The sequence below is a fragment of the Drosophila innubila genome, chromosome X (assembly GCF_004354385.1).
Source record: "Drosophila innubila isolate TH190305 chromosome X, UK_Dinn_1.0, whole genome shotgun sequence".
NCBI classification, from domain to species: Eukaryota; Metazoa; Arthropoda; class Insecta; order Diptera; family Drosophilidae; genus Drosophila; species Drosophila innubila.
This window is the reverse complement of record NC_047626.1, coordinates 9,348,562-9,374,471: the sequence shown is the minus strand read 5'-3', so window position 1 is coordinate 9,374,471 and position 25,910 is coordinate 9,348,562. Positions and strand designations below refer to the sequence as shown.

The following is a 25,910-nucleotide window of genomic DNA, read 5'->3' as shown; positions in this document are numbered from 1 at the left end:
CATTTAAATATTCCCATTTGCAGACTATAAAATTACAAAGCTAATAAATTAAATTAAAATGTTTGCATACCAAAGTTTCGCATATTTTGTGAATGAAACTACATTTTATCAAAACTACATTTTATCAAAATTATCGCACTACCAATAAACCATTTTCAGAATTTACTTCCAAATAAACAAAATATCAGCATATTCTAGGTATTGCCTTATCATGCTTTAAGGGCTTTTGTTAAAATTCGACGTAAGTTAAGCCAAATAAATGAAAACAGATTAACCAAAGTGAGTTAAACAAACTGTAGCAAGGCTATGTTAGTTTATTGTCGACAAGAATTTTTTCCAAATGACATTTTACGAGCATAATATTAATTCATTAGCTGGTTGTATTTGATATGCCGTGCGATATGATTCAGACATTGTGTGAATAATAAAAATATTAATGAAATTATGCTAATCTTGTTAGTGCTTCCGATGGTCATTAACTTAATCCTAATAATGATCTTTCACACATCTGTTTAATTACCGTACGTAATTGTCGTAGATCTTAATCTCTAATTTGAAAATGCGATAAAAACAAGAAACGCTTTTGATCTGCGCATTTCCTGTGACAAATTTTGCTTTATTTGCACAACTTCAGAGTGGTATAAAAATAGAGGAAAAAAAACAAGTGGGAAAGGCTATAGTCGAGATCCCGACCATTGGATACCCGTTACTTATTTCAATATTATATAAAAGTACTTGAAAGAAATTACTACCTATCAAAAACTACTGCATACTTTTAGGTGATTGTATTGAAATAATAACTTTGGTTAGCTAATACTCCCGTTCTACATATCCGATCTTGCTGCGGCTAAGTGAGCTAATAGATAATATTAATAGATAACGTTATTAACCATAAAAACGGTATTATCTTAAAAACTGTGGGTGTGGTGGCTTTTCTCGATTTTTTGGGGGCGTGTCTTAAAATTAAAACAATTTTGATGTGCGTGGGGTATATAGAAATCTGTGTGCCAAATTTAGTTGCTCTAGCTCTTATTGTCTCTGAGATCCTTTTGTTCATACAGACAGACAGACGGACAGACGGACAGACAGACAGACAGACACACATGGCTATATCGACTCAGCTATTAATGCTGATCAAGAGTATATATACTTTATAGGGTTGAAGATGCCTCCTTCTCCCTGTTACGTACATTTCAACGAACACGAATATACCCTTTTACTTATTTTTTAAGTAACGGGTATAATTAATGATGTACTTGTACAGCAAAATGTGTTGCATTGGCCGGAAATGTGGTTCAGAGTGGATCACTGCAAAGATCATGACTAAGGCCAATTTGCCTGGTCTAATCTCTCAAGTTTATCATACATATGCAAATCACAGATACAATCGGTAGAAGCATCTATGTGAATGTATCAAAAAAAATGAGAATATACAAAACTTTATTTGTCTGCGAGTCTGCTAACCCCCAGTTTTAATGACGCAGACAAATCAGTTAACAATGTCCGTCCAAACAGCAAAGTTGCCATCATTTGTGACTGTGTTTTTTTAGTCTTTTCACAAGCTATCATAATGATCATGATCATGAATTCGTCTATGATAACAGTCAAACAGATTGAAGATTACAGCCTAATGCTGTTTCAGTAATGCTTATCATTAAGATAATAATAAGATAAGTAACGCGCCAGTTCTGGATATAAACAAGTCCCAAACGTAAGCTGCTGTCAGTCGAGTTGTATAACACAAATTTGTGTGGTACTGTGAACTCTGCCTACAGTGTTTTTTTACAAGAAGAAACTTCAAGAAGAAAATTGCTCGAGTTGATATGATAAGTAAAGTTCTACTCCAATAATTTATCAAAATTTGAGAACAAATGAAAGCAACTACAAGAAAAATGTCTTAAGATCCATTACATTAAGCTTATAAAAGATATATGTATATGTAAGACCACCGATTTTTGAGCGACTTATTTTTATTAAGCTACTTAAATGACCGCAGTTTGCACAACATCTGCCCGGTTCTCAGCCACGACAAATGACATGGGGCGGAGTAGGTGGAGAAAGAGGACCTATCGACTGGTTCTTCAGGTGGACAAATGAAGCAACATCAAAAAATCAGCAGCAATTGCAAATGCCCTTTGAAGCCGGGAATTGCATCAAATTGGACAATTATACGTACTTATTTTTTGTGTTATTATTATTTTTATTATTATTCAGTTGCTTCATTTAATGCGGTTAAACCATAAAATAAAAAAAAAAATATATGAAAAGGGCGGAAAAAAGTGTAAATGCAATGCAGGCACTGCGGTTTTTCATGTCTAGACAATACAATAAATACAGTTAGCCATATATTTGTATTATCATATGAGCACATCCATATGTATATGCTTAATATGTATATCCAGTATCATCTGCTGTCGTTTATATACACCGAATACGTATATTTTATAATTGGCGCCAATTTGTTGGCTTATCGACAAAATGTGCAGCATTACGCCCAAATGAGGCACACATTTTGAGCGGACTCGTTAACTGATTGAATGCAACGTGCAACGTGCAACATGCAACACAAAGCACACAACACATGCCACATGCCACAAACTCAGGTGACACTTTCATTTTAAATATAAATTTATTGTAATCATGATGTCTTCAACATAATGTACACAGCAAATATCATTCTAAAATTCAAGTTACAATTCTTAACTTTAGTATGTATTTAGAATATTGCTATGAAATTAATAGGCTATTTCCACGACCACTCACATTTGCCACATTTGCCACATTTGCTCACATTTGAATGGCTCATTTTTGGCTTTCCACGACCAAATGTGAAGCTGTTAAGACATTTGATATTCACCCAAAGCAAATCTGCTGTTCGGTTTCTGTGCACAAATTATAAAAAGCAGACAATAACAACATTTTATTATTTTTTATGATATTATAATTGGCGCAAATTTAATGCCTACCGATTTTATTGATGAAAACAGCTGGTTAAGGTGATTATTGCTTTTTTTTCACGAGTTTATCGATAAGCATCGCGTGTTCGATAAAAAAAATATTGAAATTCACAGGGTCGAATGACAGAAAATCGGCTCATTCATTATAAATGAGCCAAAATGATCATTCGGATTTTGTACTGAAATGAAGTTCACATTTCGGCCAAATGATGAAAATGGCGTCGAATGAGCGAAATGTGCTGTCGTGGAAATAGGCTATAACACAATATGCGGATAAATCTTACAGAACCCCGCAAATCAATATATTGCTAAAAGAAATCAAGTGTTTTGTACTTGGCTTAAGAAAATTCGGATTACCATAAATCTGATACCGCATTGGATTGAGTTTATTACAGAATTCCGGAGTTTATGTCATATAGAATCGATAGCTGATAGTTTCAATTTAAATGCTTAAGTCTTTAGCACTTCTTATGCTGCTTGATTATAAAATGGAAACACCCTGTGCACCGTTTGGCAGGCCAAAGGCAAACAGTCGACGTGCTAATTCGTTAGTCACCCAGTTGAGCCAGAGGCCAGCTAGATTCTGGCCATGTCCCCAGCCGAAGCGACGTTGACGACAGTTAAAAATTGTAACCAGCACGCAGTGGGACACACACACACACATATATATGCAAAAAGAGAGAGAGAGAGAAGGAGACAGCTGCCGTTTGTTGCATGCAAATCAAGTGAAAGGCGCGTTGCCAGGCAGCAATTTCTTGCACCCGCAACCTTTTCCCCTGCGGTGCGCAGTGTTGCAGTGCTGCAGTGTTGCAGTGCTGCAGTGTGCCCCTCTAGTATTCCTTCGACCCCAAAAATTATGCAAGTCGTGTCGGTTGCTGCGCTGCAACAGCAACAGCAACAGCGTTAATGTTGTTGGCGTTGCGGCCACGGCTGTGGCGGCTGCTGTGGCTTTCATTGCAGCGCCTCTTGCCTCATTGGCGTTGCACAAAGCGGGCGGTGACGTTGGCGGTGGCTAAATTTGCATAAATTAACAATGTTTCGCAATTGCAGTCACTGATGCAGCGAATTCTTGCAACCCCCATCCCCTCCCCTCCCCAACCGCACCTCTATAAGCACATTGAGTGTATGTGTGTGTGCGTGTGTGTGTGTGCGTGTATGCGTTGTCCACCATGTGCAATGTGCGCGTTTTATTGATTTGATGCTCCAATGCACTTATTATCCCTCAAGCAGCCAGTGCCAGTTAATCCCGTGGCGATGCGGCGCCATTTTACACACACACACGCACACACAACACACACACAAGCACACACACACACACACAACACTCACTCACTCACACACTCTTGCATATATGAGCATTAGGGTGTGCCCGAAAAGTTGGTCAAGTATGCACAGAAGGAGGCTCATTAGCCAAGCCAAGTGGAATTGGCAAAATGCGTGTGTTTTTCCCATTGTGAATTGTAGGCACCCACATCAACGACTTTGCATTGTAAACACTTTCAAAATCCTATTATAAATGATTTTCAAAAACATTTGCATATTTACATTTCATATGTTTTTCAGTAATAAACATTCGTTGCAATTTTCATAGCATACTTTTTAGCGTCGCCATCAAATTTACATTTTTATTTACTTTAACAATTTAACAATTTAATCAAATTTAAAATACTTTTTGGATTTGTTACTTGTTTGCAAGCTAGTATTAAATTGAATTAAAAAAATTTAATTTTGATTTCATTATTTTAAAGTTGCTCTTTTTTGACAGCATATAAACATGTAGTATATGATATTATTGGGTTCACTCCAATACAGTAATTTGCTACTGCTTTGCATTGTAAATTGCGCTTTTGTATCTGTATCTTTGCATGTATCTGTGTGTATGCTTGTGTGTGTGTGTGTATGCTTGTCTCTGTGTGTGCATAAGTGAGCATAAAAATGGAATCATCATGCAGTCAATTAATCAAACGGTTTGTTGCCAGCCAGACTGCCTGCTGTGTGCATACTGCAAACTATCCACGCTAGGTGGCGCTTGCTGCCGATTGCCCGTTAACTTGCCTCAATGCTACCAATGATATCAGAGACCACGAAACACATACATACATACAAAGTGCATAATCTGGGCACACTGAAGCAAGCAATTAACACAACACTGACTGCGTTAAATATTCGCAGTCATATAAAGAATAAAACCTATTCTTTAAAAGCATTTTTAAAGAAGATTTCCATAAGATTACACGAAATAAATGAAAATATGAATATTTCATAAAAGCATCTTACATTGCGGTCGCTAAAAAGATCAACAAATAAGCTGATTGCGCTTTGATTAAGGTTTACATATTAAAAGATGAAAGTTAAGCTAAATTGGGCGCTTTCTTAAGGTAAAGAAAAATCCAAATGATTTGCGGCTTGACTTTTACGATACAAAGGAACTTTTAATTTATCGCAAAGATTCAAATTTTAGCTGAAATATTTATATACTGTTTACAAATAAAGTAGTTTTTATATGAATTTCAAATAGTTGAGAGCTAGACTTAATAACTATTTGCATTTTTATGTATGCTTATAGTTTTTAATATGATTTATATATAAACTTAGTTGTTAATTTTAAATCATATTTTTTATATTTATTTAACATTTTTAATAATGCTTTGTTGACTGTTTTAAGTTGAGATTAGGTAGCAAAATTATACAAAAAAACTCACATATTTTATTTAGCAAAGAAACCATATCTTTTTGTTTTTTATTTTTCTTTTTTAATTAATGAAATATATTGGTCTTAAGTGTTTAAAAAAATAAAAAACAAATATGTAAATTTTTCTTTTTCAATTAATGAAATATATTGGTTTATAAAAATAAAAAACAAATATGAAAATTTGTTCCTAGCGAAAAAAATAACACTGAGAAACTTTATATACAATAATTATTTTAATTAGAGAGAAGGATGAAATGTAAACTTAATATTATTACTGGCTTTCAATTATCTGCATAAAAGTGGTTACAAAGTATAGAATGCACTCTTTTGCAGACTGAATGATTCGAATTCCAACAGTGAATGAGTGAATGAGTGAGTGAATGAGAAAGTGAGTGAGTAAGTGAGTAAGTGAGTAAGTGAGTAAGTGAGTAAGTGAGTAAGTGAGTAAGTGAGTAAGTGAGTGAGTGAGTGAGTGAGTGAGTGAGTGAGTGAGTGAGTAGGTGAGTAAGTGAGTAAGTGAGTAAGTGAGTAAGTGAGTAAGTGAGTGAGTGAGTGAGTGAGTGAATGACGAAATGAGTGAGTGAGTGAGTGAATGGGCATATAAGTGAGTGAGTGAATGAGAAAGTAAGTGAGTGCATAAGATGCTTGAGGCAAATCTTTGGGTCAATTCAATTTGCATTTTAGCAACTAAAACTGAATTTTTTGTACTGCCTCGATAGACACTCGCAACTTTCATGCTGAGCAGCAAGCTCATCCTTATCATACTGTTTCTGGTTCTGGTTCTGGTTGTCCTTGTCGTCCTTGTCATCATCATTTTGCTTATTTGTTTATGTTGCGCAAAGTAAACAACTAATTTTAATTTGCCGCAGGAGCCGCAGACATCGACGAAGAAGAAGCTGATGACGTTGATAATAATGATGATAATGATGACGATGACAAAGACGAAGATGACGTCGATGTCGCCGGTCGAGGACTGCCATTGGGCACTGGCCAGGCAGCACAGACAAGGATATTGTGCACAGGACATGGACTCCAGTGGGTTGCAGCAACAACAAAGGATTGGATCAGTCGAATTAAATAAAAGAAAGAATCACACACACACACACAGACACACACACATACCAGCGCACAACGAAACCGCAAACAAGCTCAGCATATTTTGTTTCCTCTCTCTCTCTGTCTCTCACTCTCTTTCTGCTACAGCTTTCTGTCTCATGCATTTTGGGGGATTTTAGCTCTGTTTCCTTTTGTGCATTTCGTTAGTTTGCATTTTGTTTTGACATTTCATTTATGTAAATACCAACAATAACAACAACAACTGCAAACAGCGCCCATTCAAATTATCTTTAAATAATTTAGTTTTTGCTCTAACTGAAGGGGCGTGTGGGCGTGGCAGTTAGCTCATAACAACTCTGTGAACTTTGCGTTGATTTTTGGCAACTTTTTTCGTATAACTTTAACTGGACAAAGGACAACGCAGTAAGCTAGCGCGTATGTGTGTGTGTGTGTGTGTGTGTGTGAGTGTGAGTGTGTGTGGATGGGGCTGCACAGCATGAAAGCGGAAACGGAAGTGCTTACCTTTAGCACACACACACATACAGGCATACATTATTATACATGGCATGTAAAAAAATGTTGCTGCGACTTCAAGTGCTTTCCCCACCCCCTGATCACATCAAAAAAAAAACCCATCTCGCGAGTATGGGCGTGGCAGGGGCAAGAGAGTAAACTGGTATACACACACACACACACACATAGTCAACAGAGCTTTAAAATATGTCCACAGGTGCACAGGCTGTAACTGCTCGTGTGGCTGAGAAAGGTGGAAAGGGGAGAGGTGAGAAAGTGGAACTGGAGCTGGAATTGACTTTCAGCTTTTGACTTGTATGCCAAACGAAACACACACGAAATTGCCGTTGTACGAGGGTGGCCGCAAAAGTTGCCAGTGCTTAATAATAAAAAAAAAGCATCTAATTATAGTATTTTTTTTTTGATTTAAGAGCAACATGTATATGATTTGACTTTAAAGCGTATTAAAAAATTAACGTTATTGAACCTTTAGGTGGAACTCAAAAAAATCTCTGTTATTCACAAAGGAGTCAACAAGTTGTGACAAAAATGCTCGATTGTTTAAATGATTGCATATTCGATAAATCGCTTTGGCAAAAAAATGTGTTTTAATTAATTAGTCACACACATTATTGAACGAAGTGTTAGTAAAATCTCAATCCTCTATACACACAATACTTATTTTTTTCCATCAGGTTCGATTTTACAAAATAAATGTCTTTTAAAGTTGCTATATCAAGCAATTTATTTAAAATATCTGGGCAAACTCTACTTATTAAAAATATCAATACTTTATGCTCACATTATTTTAAATCATAAACTGTTTGATTAACCCTCGTGTTGTAATTTGAATTCTTGGTCTGTTGCGTTTACTGCAAAAGGCTAATTGAAATTTGCCATTAATAATGCAAAAAGGTCTCGGTGAGAAACTTTTAGGTCCACCCACACATGCCACACTATACGTGTGTGTAAGTGTGTGTGCGTGTGTGTGTGTGTGTGTGTGTGTTTGCGTATGTGTGCGTGCTATTTTAAATATTTCAAATATTTGTAACATTTGCCGCTGCCGCCACTCAAGTAACCAAAAGTACACTACACACCACACACACACAACACACTCTAACACACACACACACACTTACACACACCCATTTGGTTGCACAGTCGTTGGCCCCCATCCACAATTTCGGCCTCGCCATTTACCGCACGCCAAAAACATCAACGGAGAAAGGTGAATGCTTATTTTCTGGTCCGTCAGCCGCCGGCTGATGTCGACGCCGACGTCGACGTCGACGTTGACGTTGACGTCGCCGTCACACAGTCACCACATGTAAAAATGCTACCGGTTAGCCGTGTCCCTTTTCCCCTGTCCCCTGTCCCGTTTACCTGTACTTGCCGTACACAAATTGGTCTGAATGGGGAGTTTGAGTTTTGCTTTCACTTTGGAGGTTGGGCTGCTGTGCGAGTTATGCCGTGATTTCGCGATCTGCCGTAGAGATGGGGAACAGGCTGGGAGTGGGGGTGTGGCACTGTGTGGAATTCCGAGTGGAACAACGTTGTCCAAAGGACGCGCAACAACAACAACAACAACAACAAAACGAACAATAAACAGCGAGTAATGCACCAGCAGATACCCTGACTTTACTCTTGTATAACTTCCATGTTTACTTTCAGATCATGAGCAAATTTATGGAACATAAAATTAATATATTAATATATTAGTGTGCAAGAGATCAAAAATTTAACTTTAAAAATAGCATCAAAAATAGAATTTTAAAAATTACGTAAGAATTTTAAAATCTTGTCAAATGGAAATAGTTGAAATAAAATTCAATCTTCTACAGAAAATTTTTAGGGCTAATTTTGTTTGGCTTTTATAGACTCTTAAGCTGACAAGGGATAAAATAGATGGACTGACATAAGAAAACATAAAAATATATATTAACTGAAAGTAATATACATCGACAGCGAAAAGTTTAAATATATATTTTACTTGCTTAATTTATAGAATAACTACCACCCACAATCTTGACATACATCTCTACAAACCAATAATACCCCAACTTTAATATTGTATGTGTACAGGGTATAAAAAGTAAAACGAACTCTTGGTAAAGATGAAATGGTTTAAAATATGTGCAGCTGGGTTTGAAGCAAAGGTGGCGCCACATAAAGGACGACGGCCGGTAGAGCAGCCTATGCCACCCAATCCTCACATGTATGATACACCCATACACACACACACACACACACATACATACACATGACTGACAGCAGATATGTCGCGGAGTGTTGAGTGAGTGGCAATGGAAAGAGCCGTCTATTTTGGGTTTATGTACAGAGAACGGAAACTGTCTTCAAATGCCAACAGAGTGCGCTACAAATCGGCATTTTAATACCTCCCAACTGTTTGGCAGTTTAATAAACATGCTAGAATTTAAAGCGTTAACAAACATATGTGTTTTGGTAATTATCAAAATAATTCAAAAGAACGCATTAAATTTAATGGAAAATAAAATTACAAATACAAGAATTTCTTTCTTTTCAAAAACAGCTTTGTATGTAAAAAAGGAACTAATATTCAAACTTGACAAATGAAAATATCTGAATTTTAAAATATTCATAAATTTAAAATTTGCAAAGCTGTTATTTCAATTAAAATCACAAAAAAAATTGGAGTTAAATCATTTTCATATTTATCTATGTTTTCAGCTGTGCTTAAAGCTCATCTTACTTACAAAAAACAAATAACTAGAGTTCGGATTATGACAAACGAATCGATCAAATTGAAATGCCTAGCAGATAATTTGTAGCGCATTCAAATTTCAACGTCGCACAAATTGTGAACATTTTTTTATTTCAGTGACTCCCCTTGAATCTTTCCATTTCATATCTGTTGTTGTTGTTGTTGCTCGTGTCGTTTCGCTTTTTTATTATTTATTTCACTTTTTATTTTGTTGATTGTTTTACAAAACAACGAGCACAACGGGAAGCAAACCGAAACGAATGAAATCGTCCTGGCAAGACAAGAGATTGCTGGTGGTGGTGGTATTTGGTGATGTTGGGTGCTGGCAGAGGGGCCAGGGAAACGGAAAAAAAAATCTCTCGAGGCTACTGAAAACTTCTTCTTGCTTTCTTTCTTTTTTTTTTTTTTTTTTTTGTTTTCTGGCTGAGCTCAGACTCCGTTTCTGTGTGACGTTTCCATTCGGTTGTGTTCAGTTCAGTTTGGTTTATTTCGTGGCCAGTTATTTCTTATGCTGCTTGGTTTTTAGCTTTGCGCCTTGGCGACCTCTTCCTCCAGTTGTCTTTGTCCTCATCCTCATCCTCATCCTTACTCCCACTACCCACGTCTCGTTTCCGGCAGGCTCTCAGGATTGTACACGTTGCTTGTAGTTGGTGGTTTAAACACATGAAACAATTATAAAGTTGCCAAGAAATGTAAACCCAAAGAGAAAACAATTTAATTGAATTTAAGCAGGGGTTGTCATATCCTAATGGATTTAAAACAACAACAACAGCAACAACATCAAATACAAATAAACCATAATACATAAAAAATGAGAACTGAGGCCAGTTCCAAAGGGGGAATCTACAGAATTGAGTTTTGTAAACCAACAACAACAAGAATTCAGCAACTACAACTCACTCAAAGGGGGTTAGTGGGTGTGAGTGTGAGTGTATTCGTATTACCAACTTGCTGGGTCGCTAAATGGATGTTGGACCTTTTGTTTGTGTCTGCTTTCTATTGCCTGATGCCACTCGAAACTGAAAGCCACATCCTGTGTTACACACAAGAGGCAGGTAGTTTCTTTTTTTTTTTTTTTTTTTTTTTTGTTTGCCTCTTTACTTGACTGAAGTTCGGGGCATATTTTCAGTAGCCAATTACTTATGATATTTATTAGCTGATTGTATAATCTGATAGATAAATTAGGTGTTGTAATCAGTTCTAGTCAGAGATCAAAACTTTGTTGTGGCTCGTGGCTCAGTTTCAGGAATCCCTGTTGGTTTAAATCTTGGTTCTGTTTCTTTAAAAATAATTCTTTTTTTTTTATCAACTATTTAATCTCAATTATTTGCCACTTGTTCTTCATTTGTCTTTGAAATATTTAAATATCAACATTTCTAAGCCAAGAAAACTAGCTAATAATTTTATTTTTTAGTTTTCACTGTTCCAAAATAAAGCTAAAATTAAATTATTGATAGAATATTATATAAAAAAAAAACTTATGCTATTAATTTAACAAAAATATTAAGACAGGAGTCCAGAAAACTCTTTTGCATTTCATTTTATCACATTCAAATTACACTTTTTATTTTAAAAAAGACCAGTTCCAGCATTTGATTTAAATTGATAAAACGCAGGTTTCGAACATCAAAAGGAATCGATAAACATATATATCGATAAGTGTCAAGCGCATGCAAGTCCTCTTCTATATTAAAGTCAAAAAATCCTCATACCTTGCAACGTTGCACGCCCCTTTGCCACGCCCCCTCCATCTGGCGTTTTATCAGTCGTTTTTGTATGTTTCCATTGTTGCTGATCCCGCCTACCCGCCGCGTGATAACGCCACTTTGATTCGTCATTGAAATTGGAATCCGCTTATTCAGACGCCGCGCCGCTCGGCAAATAAATAAATACCAATACAACCAAAAAAGAAAAAAAAATAAATAAAATGAAATAGTCGTATCTGGAGGGGTTCGAGTGGAGAAGGGGGGGTGGCGGAGCAAAAGCGTTCAACAAACGGCACACAAAATAAAAGCAAAACAATATTTTCCTAATTTTCGCGCGCGCACGCGACCAAAGAAAAGCCGAAAACCAAAGCAAAGAAAACTGTCAGCAACAGGCGGACGCTGTCACTGAAGCAGCAGGAGCTCCTGCATTTTGGGGGAAAAACTGGGCTGCAATGCTCCCAGCAGATAATAGAATGAGAATGGCAATAGGAATGAGAATGAGAATTATACGACTACATATATACACTGAAAAAAAGGAACAACTTCTAAAATCAAGAACATTCATCTTAAATACTTTGTTCTTAAAATAAGATTATTTTAAGACCAAATTACTAAAACTGATATTATTTATCTTAAGAATCTTAAACTCTTAATATAAGTATAAAAATTTTAAATTGTTAGGAAAGTACAAATAGGTACTATTTCTTATCAAAAAAAATAGCGGCGGTTCGAGTCCCACTCGTAACAAATTAAAATAACATTTATAAAATTACTAAAACTAAAAATAAAAAAAATTATAAATATAAAAAAATAATTTTTATTTGTTTTATTTCTTGATTTTAATTTTAAGAGCATTGATTCTTAAAATAAGAACTTGATCTTATTTAAAATGTTCTTAAAATCAAGATGTTTTCTCTGAATTTAAGAATTTTATGTTCTCGATGCAAACAAAAATCTTAGTTCTGCGACCAAAATCTTGATTTTAGAACATTTTTTTTATCAGTGTATACATACACGTATATAAATGTATTAGAGTGGGTCAATTTTTTTTCGCGACAAAGCGGTCATAAATTCTAAGAAGAATTGCCCAAGAAACCATGAGTCTAAAATTAATATCGAGCTTCCACTTTTTAAGTGGAATGTGTATTTTCTATAGGGAACTGTCTGTATGCAAATGTTTGTTCCAACAATATAAAAACTGCTGCGTGCTTTTAGGGGCGTGTATTTATTTAATTATATTAAAACTAAGTTATAACTGCCGTTCTACTTGCCCACTCTACATAATTTGTATTTTTAAATTCATCATAAATCGGGCTTTATTTTATTTTTGAGGTAAGTTCCACCAAACATACAAGTACCCAAATAAAAAAGACGTATGTATAACTTCTCCTTAAAAAGTGTCAGCTCGATATTGATTTTAGACCCATGGTTTCTTGGGCACTTCTTCTTAGAATTAATCGTAGATTACGATTTTGAAAGCCGCATGGTGCCTTTTTTTTCTCCAAACAAATTGACCCACTCTAATGTATATATATACGAGTACAAGTTAAATCCAGAGTCGGAGGCTGTGAATATAGATGTGAATGCAGCGAAGCGACTGGAGTTTTGTTTGCTGCCAGTTTGCTTTTTGTTTGCTGTTGATTTCCGCCGCTTCCGATTGCTTTGTTTTTATTGCATAGCTTCAGGTGACTGAAAAGTCTGCAGTTCGGCTAACATTTCTGTTATCAAGTTGATAGAGCGATAAAACAAGCGAATGCACAGAATTTATGTTCATTTCACTAAGCCGCTTCACAACTGTTCACTTAATCCACACTCAGCTCAAATGAACGGCTCCAAGTCACAGTCGATCAGTTATATGAAAAGAGCTTCCAAAAAAAAATAGATTCAAGAGAGGAAACTTTGAAAATATCCAAGTGAGTAAGCAGAAATTTAATATTGATATTGATATTTAATATAAAAATTGTGAAATAATGCTTAAGCTTTGTTTTCCAATATCCATCCCATCTATATCATTAATTATAATTGTATTATTATAATTATCAATATTAATTAATTATAATTTTATTCATATTATAGATAATAAAGTCACTTATTTCATGAAAATATTTTCTTTAATTTCTCCTATTTTTATCTATAAATCCATTCACTGTTACAATTGCTGCTGATGAATTTAAGTAAATAAAGAGTGTTAAATTTGTATTTGTGTTGACATCAATGAAAACTCAATTAGAAATAAATCTCGTAACATTGTGCCATCGAATTAATCACAGTACTTATGTATCTTACCATTGAGTTACCTGTGTAAATATGCAAGTAATCTATAACTGATGAACTATCAAATACCGCAAATCCAATGTGTGGGCAAAACTTTCTATTTACATATGACTTGTTTGGCTAACAAAATATGAAAATGTATTCCATATTTAAATTTGCTTCTCATTGTTTTTGGTTTTCAAGCTGCTCTTGTTGGTTGTTTTTGTTGTTGTTTTTGCTGGTTGCTGGCATATTGTAAAATTGATTTATTTATTCATTTCCATTTTCATTGATTTGTTTGTTTATATTTAATTTAATAAATTATTTCGACTAAATTAATGGCAAACCAAATTTCTAAATTCCCATTCTCGCTCTCCCTCTCCCTCGCTCTCATTCTCCTTCCCCCACTTTCACATAAACTCTCCAATTGGCCTCCAGGCTAAGCGACATTTGTCCAGATTCCATGGCTCTCAGCACTGATTGCTGCCGTGATACATTTTAATTTTAATCAATACATCAAACGAATTTTAGAAAATAGCAGTTTGCTTCAGAAAAATATAAAACAATATTAATAATTGCATCCCATCGCATTTTATCATAAATCAACATTATTGTATGAGGATATCATCATAAAGCATAAAGCAATACGAATTTCATCATTAGGTATAAATCACGATTAGTACTAAGAAAAATATTTAAAACTACACATATGTACAAACAAAAACTTTAACGCTTAAAAGTTGTGGAGATTTTCAAGTGTTTCAAAATACATTAAGGTGAAAATTATGCTTAATTTATGAAACTTTCGCATAAACAAATCAATATTTATGCAGAATATGTTTGTATAAATATTTTATTACTAAAAAAATTTCATTTTTTCTTTGTTGAAGTAAACCTGAGTGACTTTTTTAATTTTGTTTCTAGCCTGAATTCAATGCTCGCTTGAATACATTATGTTCGATAGATTAGATAGATTTTGTTTCTATTTTCATGTACCATATGCATATATGGAATATGTGCATAATCCGATCTGCTGTGGTCAAAATAGTTGCAGTTCTTTTGAGACTTTGAGCCCGATTACAAAATCGCTAAAAACAAATCGTTAACATCTATTTTTTAGGGATATTTTCTGGGCAAACCAACAAAATGGATTCAAAGATTTGTATTTAATCTCTTGACATGACCATGAACAAAACTTCAGACTGCCAACAACATTGTCAATATGATGAAGCGGGGGAATGGACAGGTGTGTGTGTGTGTGTGTGTGTCTATAAATAACTGGCATGTTGTTGGCTTTTTGCAGCTTGGCGGCATGCATGTTGTTAATTTGTTGCAGCTGGCATTATTCCTGTTGTTGTTATTGTTGTTGTTGTTATCTGAATCCAGTGCTTTAGGGATTAAAAACACGCAACACAACAAATATACTCGAACAAACAAATGCTCTAAGCGCACAATGCTCGACTTATGAGTACCCTGTGGTCAAGTGCCTCGAAAAAAGAAACATTCGTGCTCTAATGCAGTTGAATTCGATAATATCTATAATAACATTTATAGTTTTTCTTTTATAAATTTGTTCATTCTTTTACGATTGCTTCAAAATTATCAGCATTTATAGAGCACAAACTAATTTAAATTGATGCTTAATTTATAAATTCTAACTTTAAAATTAAGCTTCTTAGTTCTTCTATAATTGTTTTTACTTATAAAAATATTATTCAAGCTTTATATAAATTTTGATATAATAAGAAAATGTAATATCCACCTCTCTACAAATCGCATAACTTGCTTATGCCCATTACGCTGTCAATTTAAGCAATGACAGGGTATGAAATGCATTTATTTATGCAAATTTTATTTTATTTGTTTTCAATATTTTGGTAACTTTGTCGCTGATATTTCCGCCATACAAATAAACAAAAATACCAACAGCCGTCAACCAGGCGCAAATGTGTTTGTTAAATTTCACAAGCACACACACACACACACACACACACACGTACACACACACACACACACACACACACACACACATCAGTTGCTTGTACATGACGGCGCATTATTTTCCATTTTAATAATTCAAATATCAATTTGTTGTTACATTAAATATTTAATTTGTACTAAAATGTGTTAAATTCTTTTGGGTATTATAAACATATAATTCTATATACAAACACACACACACTCAGAGACATGACTAACACATGTGTCATGCAATTTTTGGTTTGTTTAATTACAGCTTAAAATCTTTGATTAAAAAACTGACAAAACAATCTAATCAAAAGCGCAATAGTTTTGTTATTCTAGTCGCAGCTTAATTGAAATAACTTTTTGAAATATTTGAAATTTAAAAGCACAAAGCTGCTTCTTCATTTTTGTATTTTGTATATATATATTTTTTTTAAAATTTAGTTCTAGTGTTGTTCGTTCCTAACCCCAAAGTTCCTAGACTGTTTATAAGTAAACTAAACATTATTTCAAAACAATCGTACATTAATTTAAAGATGCTGCAACCATTTTGCAATACACTTGAGTGTATTTTTTGAGAAATTAAATAACATTACTAAAGATATCATCTCATCCAAGTGCATTACAACAATTAGTATTGCCCTGGCTTATTGTAGGGCACATAATTAACACATTGTTTGTTTGGTTTACCACAAATAAGCAACAGCCGATGCAACAGAGCAGCCGAACAATGCGACCAAATACAGTACACAACACTATTAAGCCGATAAATCCATTGATTCGAGACTTATGGCCACTTCATACCAACAACAAAAAACCCTCCATTTATTTAAGCCCATACACAACTGTACCAACTGTCATCAGATAGTGGCAATTAATTATTATTTGTAAATATAATATTTGTTTATATAATAGCAGTATTTTGTACATAAAATTCAACATGGTCACATAGTTGTGTTGTTCTAAAACGTTTACGAATATAGTAGAAAGAGGAATTTAAAAATGACAGTTTCATAAGCTGAAATGGAGATTGAGATAAGGAATTTTGAAAGAAGAAATGTAAATAGAGAAACAATAAGAGAGGCAGTGTTTAAAAAACGTTTACGAATGCGATAAAAAGAGGAATTGTGTTAAATCTATTGCTCTCAAGAGAAATATACTCAGCACATAGAAGAATTGTGACAATTTGAATATTCTTATTAAACAGAGTTTAAAGTCTATTACTAAAATACTCAGTATAATAAAACAAATGTAACTGTTAATAATTATCAGAGGGAGATTGATTACCATTCAACAATTTTCTTCTTTAATTGTTATTAACTTTGTAATTGTTATTAACTTTGGGCGTAACCTGTTGTTCCATTCGAATATCGTAATGAAAAAAGCACTCACTAAGTTGAAGCCAAAGCAACCAACTTGAAAGTGAAGTGTAACATAGTTTTATTTATGCTTCGGTACTAATATAAGTACGAATGAGTATGCACATTTTATGAGGTACTCTATTATCAGGAGTGTACTAGGGAGACTCGTTGCCTAATTGGCTGGCACACTACTCGATTCGGTTGTTGGACAACTTTGGCATTTCCCTGGACACATTGGTCATATCCTTTACTCTCTGCATGATACGTGTAGTAACTAGGATGATGATGATGATGATGATGATGTGCCGGAAGGAGACGAAGCCATTGTTTTATGCTTACGGCTAAAGTTTAGCCGCTTTTAAATGACGATGATGATGATGAAGAGAGAAGTCCCAGATGCAAATCCCCATAGATTCACTAGCTATGCCGACTCACCCAAGCCTCTAACCGTTACCTTGACGATCCAAAACGCAGGCAATCAAGTGTAAAATCATAGAATTTTTAATTGATTCCACCGACGCAACGCAGCGCAACAGAATACAAGTTTACTTGAGTATTTTTTCCATTTTTTCTGTTTTCTCATTTTTAACACCCTTTCCCAGGGTATGTCAACTATAACAATAGAATGATCACAGAGCTTGTAACTACATATTTTTACTAAAGATTTAACATATAATGCAACAAATTGCTTAGATGCTATAACCAAGGCTGTAAACCACCAAAATTTTTGGTAAAGGTTCGGTTCGATGGTTCGAGCCATAGAACAAGTCTAAGGTTCGGTTCGCAAACCGGCTTATATACCTCCTAAGCCCAAGGTGTGGGTTCCAAATTTGGTTCAATTATGTGGAATATACTATAATAACTATTATTATAATTACTATAATTATTCTTAATTTTTTTAACAAAGTAAATTTAAAATAAATATAATATATGAAATAGTCTAAATTAGTTTTAAAATGACTTATTATTATATGATTTTTATGTTATAGTATAAAATATTGAACGTGAAGTAACAAGAATGTAATTATTTTTTTTCCGAACCGAACCTTTTTTGTAAGAATTGGGTTCGGTTCAGGTTCGGGCTCACGGGTATATAACATCAAAAGTTTGGCTCATGATCCGGTTCGGCTTGCTTAAAAAGCCGAACCGAACCAAACCGGTTCAGCGAGGTTCGGTTCAGAGCCGGTTTGCAGCCTTGTCTATAACTATGTGTTTGTTATAAAGTTGAGCTTCTCTTCTATTTATATATTATATTTGTTTTATAACACAGTTTTTTCGTTTCTATTTAAAGAGATGATCGTCTGGCTCCATAAAAAAAATTAATGCTTAACTTTTTAAAATTTAATAAACTCAAAAAATTAATTGTAACAAAAGCTTAGATTTTGTTATATATAACAATAAGACAATTTAAAAATTGAAATACAAATTTAAAAAAGTACCTAAAAATAGGTATCTTTGTTGCAATATCTATTCTGACATATTCAGTATCTAATCTCTGATAATATTAATATAATAAGTCTTTGCAGTTATTTTAAGATCAGCTTACATTATGGTAAGCGTATTGAAACTTCGACTTACCCAAAGCTAAGCTTTCTCATTCTCTATCTCTGTGCTCTCTGGGCTGTTCTCTCGTATTGTTTTTTCTATTCCTGTATTCCTATTTTTTGCTTCATCTCTGTGCGTGGAGGAAGGGCAGAATTCTGGGGCACTTCTAATACCTTGGTTGCCGTAGCCGTCACAGCGGGTTTTTTGAGTTAATTGGCAGTTGCTCCAACTCATATTGTAGTTGTTATATGTAGTTGTTGTTGTTATAGTTGTTGTTGTTGTTGTTGTCGGCTGGCCCAGTGCGTCATTCTAGCTGTTGGCTGGAATGGCCTAACCTCGAAATAGATCCCTCAGTGCTGCTGACTGTCGGCTTGACGTGTCGCCCAATCGATGTCTGTGTGTGTGTGTGTCTGTATGCCTGTGTGTGTGTGTGTGTGTCTGTGTCGACATTGGGCCAAGTTCGAATGCGTTGCCAGTTGCAGGTTGCCATTGCCACTCGGCCAATTGAATTGTCCAGAGAATGACGCACGGCATTCAGTTTGTTGTTCGATTTTAGTTTGGTTTTAAGCGCCTCCTGCTTCCGCCTCCGACTAAGAACCAGAACCTTCTCCTCTCCTCTAATCCAACATACACCAACTCCTCCTCCTCCATCGATATCCAAGCGATTCGTTGATGTTGAACAAATGCAATTGAGCTATGTGATGTGGGTGACGGCTGTAACAAGCGGGGATCAGGTCAGAACGAGGATTGCGATATTTGTGTATAGTCGGGTCTAGGTGGGAGGGAAGCAGGGAAGGAGGAATGGGAACTGTAATCAATTCTGCGCATATGCATGCATGCATAGATGATTTCGACTGCAGAAAACTGAAAACTGTAAACTGTAAACGGTAAACGCAGTTGCCAAAAATAATCGAAGAAAATCCATGAATTCTCCAATGAAACTCAACTCTCATGTTGTTCAGCGCACAGCAAAAAAAGCTCTTCTCAGCGCTTCACTGCGCTTTAAATGAAAGCAACAAAATTCTAGCTTAAAGATATGGTCATAAGGGAATCTATATTAGTATAAACAGAAAGCTTTAAGGGCACCAAAAACATAAGTTCAAATAGGTCAAGACAATGTGCATATCAAAGCTTTCATTAGTCATGCACTAATAATCCAAACTCTAAATCAAGTTTAAGATTACAAATATCTGCAAATACATGCCACATGAATTAAAATAAAAAAAATAGGGTCCAGGAGAAATTATAGAAAAAATAAGAGTTGAGTTGTCGATTTTTCATGAAAATCGATTTATTTAACTCGATTAATCGTCAAAAAAAGTAATCAAATTAAAGTAGCTTAAAATCGCTTACGTGTTTCGATTTTTCGATAAATTTTTAGCTTATAAGAAGACAAAGCTTTTTCGATAATGGACTTAAAGCTTAATATCAATAGGACTTAAAGCTTCTGAATCAAATTGTCTAATTTTTATAGTGCACTATTATATCTGCAAAAGTTTTCTCTACCTTCAGCATTATTTCTGATTCTGAATGCCATTTTTACAAAAATATTTAGAAAATTGTTACTTTTTCTAGAAAATTTAGCCTATTTTGCACTTTAGTGAGTCATAACATACGTTGCAGTATTTTAAAATAATGCAAATACTTATTTTTTGTATAAATCAGAAAAATTTTGAAAAAGTTGTCTTTAGCAATCAGCAACTTAGAGCATAAATTTTGAATCGCCTGTCTATAACTAACATTATTTTAAGTGAGACTTTTGGCATTAAGAACTATAATAGATCGTAGGTTAAGCTTACTTAAAAGTTATGCAAGTCTCGCAAGCTTTTCTTCATAGGGAAATACCCAAAAAAAAAAAAAAAAAAACTTTCCCTGGGCCGTTCAACTTTTGATGTCGTTGGGAAATGTGGAAAGACGAGCATAGTCTTAATGCATGTCGCCAATTTGTGCGCTGTCGTGGCGAAATCCACTCGAAAGCCATAAAAAACCAGCGTGCAAAATCGACTTGAGCTGCAGCTTTGACAAAAAGCAGGAGGGGAAGAGTAGCAGAGAAAGCGAAAGCTGTGGTAGAAGAGAGTTGGAGGCGTAAGCATAAGGCGGGCTCAAAGCCCATTAAAAAGATGCCAACAAGGCAATTGTCAAATGTAAATGGCTGTCGTAATAGATGTCCACGTTCACGTACTCGGCCATGGAACAGGACCAGGACCAGGCGCAGGACCAGGCACAGGACCAGGCACAGGACCAAGGCTCAGGCTCAAGCACGAAACGCAATAATTTGCAAATTTGCTCAAATAAATTCCATGCAGAGAAGCGTCGAGGCGAGAGCCTAAAATATTTGCTCCGCCAAGCCACTGGCAAATGTATGCAAAGTCCCAGAACGGCAAAGTGAACGAGAAGAGGTTGAAGTAAAAGGCAGGCAAATGGAGCTGGGGCAAGCACTGGGGTGGCAACGATTGCTGGCCATGTCCAAACGCCTCTTCTAAGGCCACACTGTGTCTCTCTCTCCCATGTCAATGATATGCAAAACATTTGTAACGCCAACGTTCCAGGCGCAAAAACAGAACCCAAACCCAGCGAGCAGAATCCAGAAGCCAACGTCAGAGATAAGCGCCAATTGTAGCCAATTGAAGGCGGCACAGCGTGGCATAAATAAATAAATAATCGATTGCAACAGACGGCGGAGGGAGGAGGTGACAGCCTGGCCTACAGTCTGGCAACGGCAACGGCAACGGCAATGGCATCGATGCCAATGCTCTGGCAATTAATTGGCCATTTGTTTGGGCCGTCGTCCATATCCCAAGCAGTCATAGGTTCAGGTCCAACAACAGCTACAGCTACAGCTGCAGCTACAGCTCCAGGCCTTACTCCTGCTCCAGCCTCGACTGTCGTGTCACGCACGACGCTGTCTGACATTCACGCACGCTGCGGCGGCGACGGCGACAGCGACGGCGACGTTTGACAGGCGCTACAAAGGCGACAAATCCCCAATACGCTGATGAGAATGAATGAGCTGACGGCCAGAGTTACACATGTATCTATCTATAGCAATTTCCACCTTTCTCTCATTCTACCCCTTCTTCTCCTTCTCTCTCTCTCTCACTCTCTCTCAGTTCTTAGCTGTTTTCATTTAGTGGCCCATTGGCATTGACCAACTTTAAAAAAGAGCAACAGCATTTTGTATGTGTGTAAACCGTTTTAACGTGCATTTTATTTAAGCGAAGCTTTCGACGCTGTACATGTATTGGTGAGCTTTTGAAAGCTTTCTGCAACTTGTAAGCAAAGTTGCTTCAGACAGCGTGTACGTGTGACTTGTGTGTGTGAAAAGCTTTAGGAGCTAAGAGTTAGGAACAGTGCTGCCAGAATCTCTGAAGCAAAAATTGCTAGATTTGGAAAAAAAAGTTGCTAAAAATTTTGTAAAAATTGCCAAAAAAAAGTAGCTAAGTCACTAAAATTTCAGTTTACAAAAAATTAGTATTTTATAAAGAAAAAACAAAAACTAACAATACTTAAAATTAAAATGAACATGATTTCTTATCACAAAAAATTAAATTAATCAGGAAAATGATTTCTTATAGTTTAAAATAAATGATTTCTTATCATAATATTAAAGAGAGAATACTTATTGCATTATCTAACTCGTCAGCTTTACTTGTTTCCGCGTACTTTTAATTTCCTGAAATCTGAATCAAGTACTCATAGGGGAGATCATAATTATGGCAACATTTTCCATGTCTGTGTAGACCATAACCAGTCAGCAACATTCAAAAGTCAATAAGAGAGTGAGCGAACAAGCTCATGAAATCGAGCAACTGAGTTTAATTTAAGCTCCGATATCTTTGTGACCATTATTTATCATAATATGAGCAATCAATTGAAAAATGTGCAAAAATAGGCAAAAATGTTAAAGAAAATTTAAAAATAGCAAGATTTGTAATAAAGTTGCTAAAATTGCTAAAGAAAAATTAAAAGTTGCTAGATTTGTGGCTAATAGCATTTAAAAAAAAAAAGTTGCAAATTTTTTTAAAAGTTGCCAGATCTAGCAACTAAATTGCTAAACTGGCAGCACTGGTTAGGAATGGGAGCTGTGAATTTTTATGAGCCCACTGTAGTTTATTAATTTAAAAAATATGATACTATGTTTTATCCGACAGATCGAATTATATCAGCAGATGTGGGAAAATTATCTAGCTTATCCTCGACATCTGAGAGGCGACAACATTGGATAATACCATAGACGGGATAGTGCTGAAGTTTGCTAAAGAGGGTATCCTTAAGCCAATCAACCTGCTCGCAGATGCTGCTGCATAAGCCCAATCGCTCATTGTTGGTAATCTGTAAAGGTTAAATGTGATGTCATGAAGTGGTATCAAACAATTAATCGTCAAGTTGCTATACATACGAAGGGTGAGTTGTGGGCAACCACAACAAATTCATCGGTGCCGTTTAATGACGGTTGCAGGGCTCGAATGTGAGCCCAAATGTGAGCTGGCACTGAGACGGTATCGCCATTCTCCAAATCGATGGTCAACTGGCGGGTCTCATTGCAATTCTGCAGCATTGGAAGACTGACTACGCCAGAGACACCGACACGAACATCATATTTGCCATTCAGATTGGCCTTTTGAAGAGCATTCAGCAGGTGCTTCCAGTTGCCGTTGCGAAGAGCGCGAAGCCAGACAATGCTAAGCATATTCTCAAAGGTGGATAGATCACTTTTAAAGGTCATGTCCTGTATTAGATTCTGATACTCGAAGGTCTCCTCTCCAAAGAGTAGCTTCAATTGTTTATCCTTACTAAATCCGTTGGTGATGTCCAAGGTACTGTAAGGATACATGTGTGTTAAGAACAGGATCGAAGCAGAACTTGCTAATGTTACCTGATCTGCTTGAACATACTATTTGAATAGGTAACGCCAACGTCAAGACCCAATCGATCCAACTGACCCTCCTGAGTCTAAGTAAATGTCATGTGTTAGAATCTAAAATTAATCCAATTTGCAATCACAATTAATCAACTTACCTTTTCAATCAGATTCGTGGGATACGCCGTATAACTTATATATTTCAACTGCTGCTTAACAATGTCATAGCATATGGCAACATTCTTTAGAGATCCCAGTTCTCCGAAATCAAATCCAACCACCAAAGTCATGAAATCCTCACAATCGGGCAATGCCGTGCGACTTTCATACATCCCAAGCGATTGTGAGTCCGCACACTCAAGTCTTTCCACAGTGACTTCACTACCATGGCTTTCTAAGTATTTTGTAAAACCGTTGTGATCACAAATCAGTTGTAGGTGCGGATCAGTAATTTGGTATACATGATAACTAGACCTGGTTTTCAAAAAGAAATAAGTTGTAGTGTAATGTAGAGAAGTGTAGAGAATTCGTCTATAAAATATCACGTAAATAAACTTACAAGCTAATATCGTAATAGAGTCAATCCTGATTTAATTTTCAGGATAAATAAGTGACCTGCGTAAGTTAAACATTGTAGCAGGCCGATAGTTAAGTCGATATCCCATAGGTACACTGCTAAAATTATCGATGGTAAATCAAGTGTACACGTATACACGTATTTGATTTAAGTCTGCAGTGTACTTAAATCAAGTATAAAGTTCATATTTTAACTTTAAAATATTTTTGTTCTCAGATTCAAAATGTTAAGAATTTGGACCAGGTTTGAATTGTACTTAAATCAAGTACGTTTTAAAGTTATTTCAAAATTGAAAATATTAAAATGTTTAATTTTCGTTCTTAAGTTATTGTACTTGAATTGCTTGAATCGAAATCCTTGAATTCAGTATTTTCAATCTAAGTGAGAAATCAAGTTCGAAAAGTGGAGGTTTGAGTACGAAATAGGTTTGCATGATGCACATAGTACTTATTTCATACTAATACAAATCAAGTTTACCCGATTTTAATTTAATTCAGCAGAGAGTGCTTAAATAATGTTCATATTTTTACAAGTATTTGAACTTATTTAAAAAAAGTACTTAAATGGTGTACGTTTTAAAGTCGAATTAAGTTTAAAATTACTAAATCGACTTAATTTCGAACTTAAAACATAGTACATGAAAAAAAAACGAAAAACTTAAGTTAATTAATTTCAATCTCAGTGGGAAACTAAGTTCGAAATGTTGCGTTAAAGGTACGAAATTTATATTTCAAGTGCTTTGAAAAACTTACATTGTAAATCCATTAGCACAGTAAAGATCAACAGTCCTACTCAATTCTCGAGTTACAACAGGTTCAAAAGGACGTAACAAGTTCTTCGATCCAAATCGCGATACAATTTTCGGTGGAAAGATATTCAAATTAAGCGAACACGTGGCATTTATAAAGCCTGAATTGAAGGATAGAATCCCTAGAACTATTATTAGAGTAGTCAGTGGTTTCATTGCGACGAGCTTAAAAACTTTACTTAAAGCACTGGGTACAACGGATCTGATTATATAGCAGAACGAACAAGGTGCTATCAATTATTTAGAGGTTTCCAGTAAGAAACTTAAAATTGAGATTTTTAGCTCTCTATCTCTCTCTATTTCTGTCAATATTATACATAGGTCAAATTGAGCAAAAGTGTAATTTAGATTAAGTAGATTGTATTTGTTATATGATTAACTTTGGCATCTATCATGAAAAATATTGCAACAAAGTTGCAAATACATTCCATACAAAGAAAGCAAATCGAAACTATTATTTTGTGTACAAATTTAAAATTTTAAAATTTTTAGGAAATTCAACCAAATAATTTGGATTTTTTGTTAAAGCCACTTGAATAAATAAAGACAAAAAAGGTTTATTTGCAGCCAAAAATTAACTAATTTGTTTTAGCAATTTGTAACTGATTAAAGAATCAAAATTCAGTGTTCAATATAATTTATGAATACATCATACATATATACTCTCATTAAAAAGTCACAGGGGGAAAGAGGCAAAGACATTGCATTTGACATTTACAGATGCAACTGTTTTATTGCCTTCGTTTAGATGCTCATCTCATGGATGCTTAAACTTAGCTACAGCTTCCAGAGATAATGAAAGGCATAATACAAGTCTATGTATTGAATACGCTCTTATCAGCACATGTTTTTTACACCCTGTTTGCATTGCAA

The 25,910-nt window shown here is 35.3% G+C and overlaps 1 protein-coding gene across 2 annotated transcripts; it reads right to left on the bottom strand.

The window, feature by feature from the left end:
• Window positions 1-22,880: 22,880 nt before the first annotated feature.
• Window positions 22,881-25,211, bottom strand: LOC117789364. 2 transcript variants are annotated; one of them, XM_034628415.1, is made up of 5 exons: window positions 24,982-25,211; window positions 23,811-24,126; window positions 23,668-23,744; window positions 23,191-23,611; window positions 22,881-23,123 (listed from the first exon to the last, which is right to left on the bottom strand). In XM_034628415.1, the coding sequence occupies exons 1-5, from the start codon at window positions 25,191-25,193 to the stop codon at window positions 22,932-22,934; spliced, it is 1,218 nt and encodes a 405-aa protein (XP_034484306.1). In that variant the 5' UTR covers window positions 25,194-25,211; the 3' UTR covers window positions 22,881-22,931. The 2 variants fall into 2 exon arrangements, with proteins under 2 accessions (XP_034484306.1, XP_034484307.1); XM_034628416.1 differs by having other exon boundaries at window positions 23,811-24,120; window positions 24,978-25,094.
• Between the last annotated feature and the right edge of the window lie 699 nt (window positions 25,212-25,910).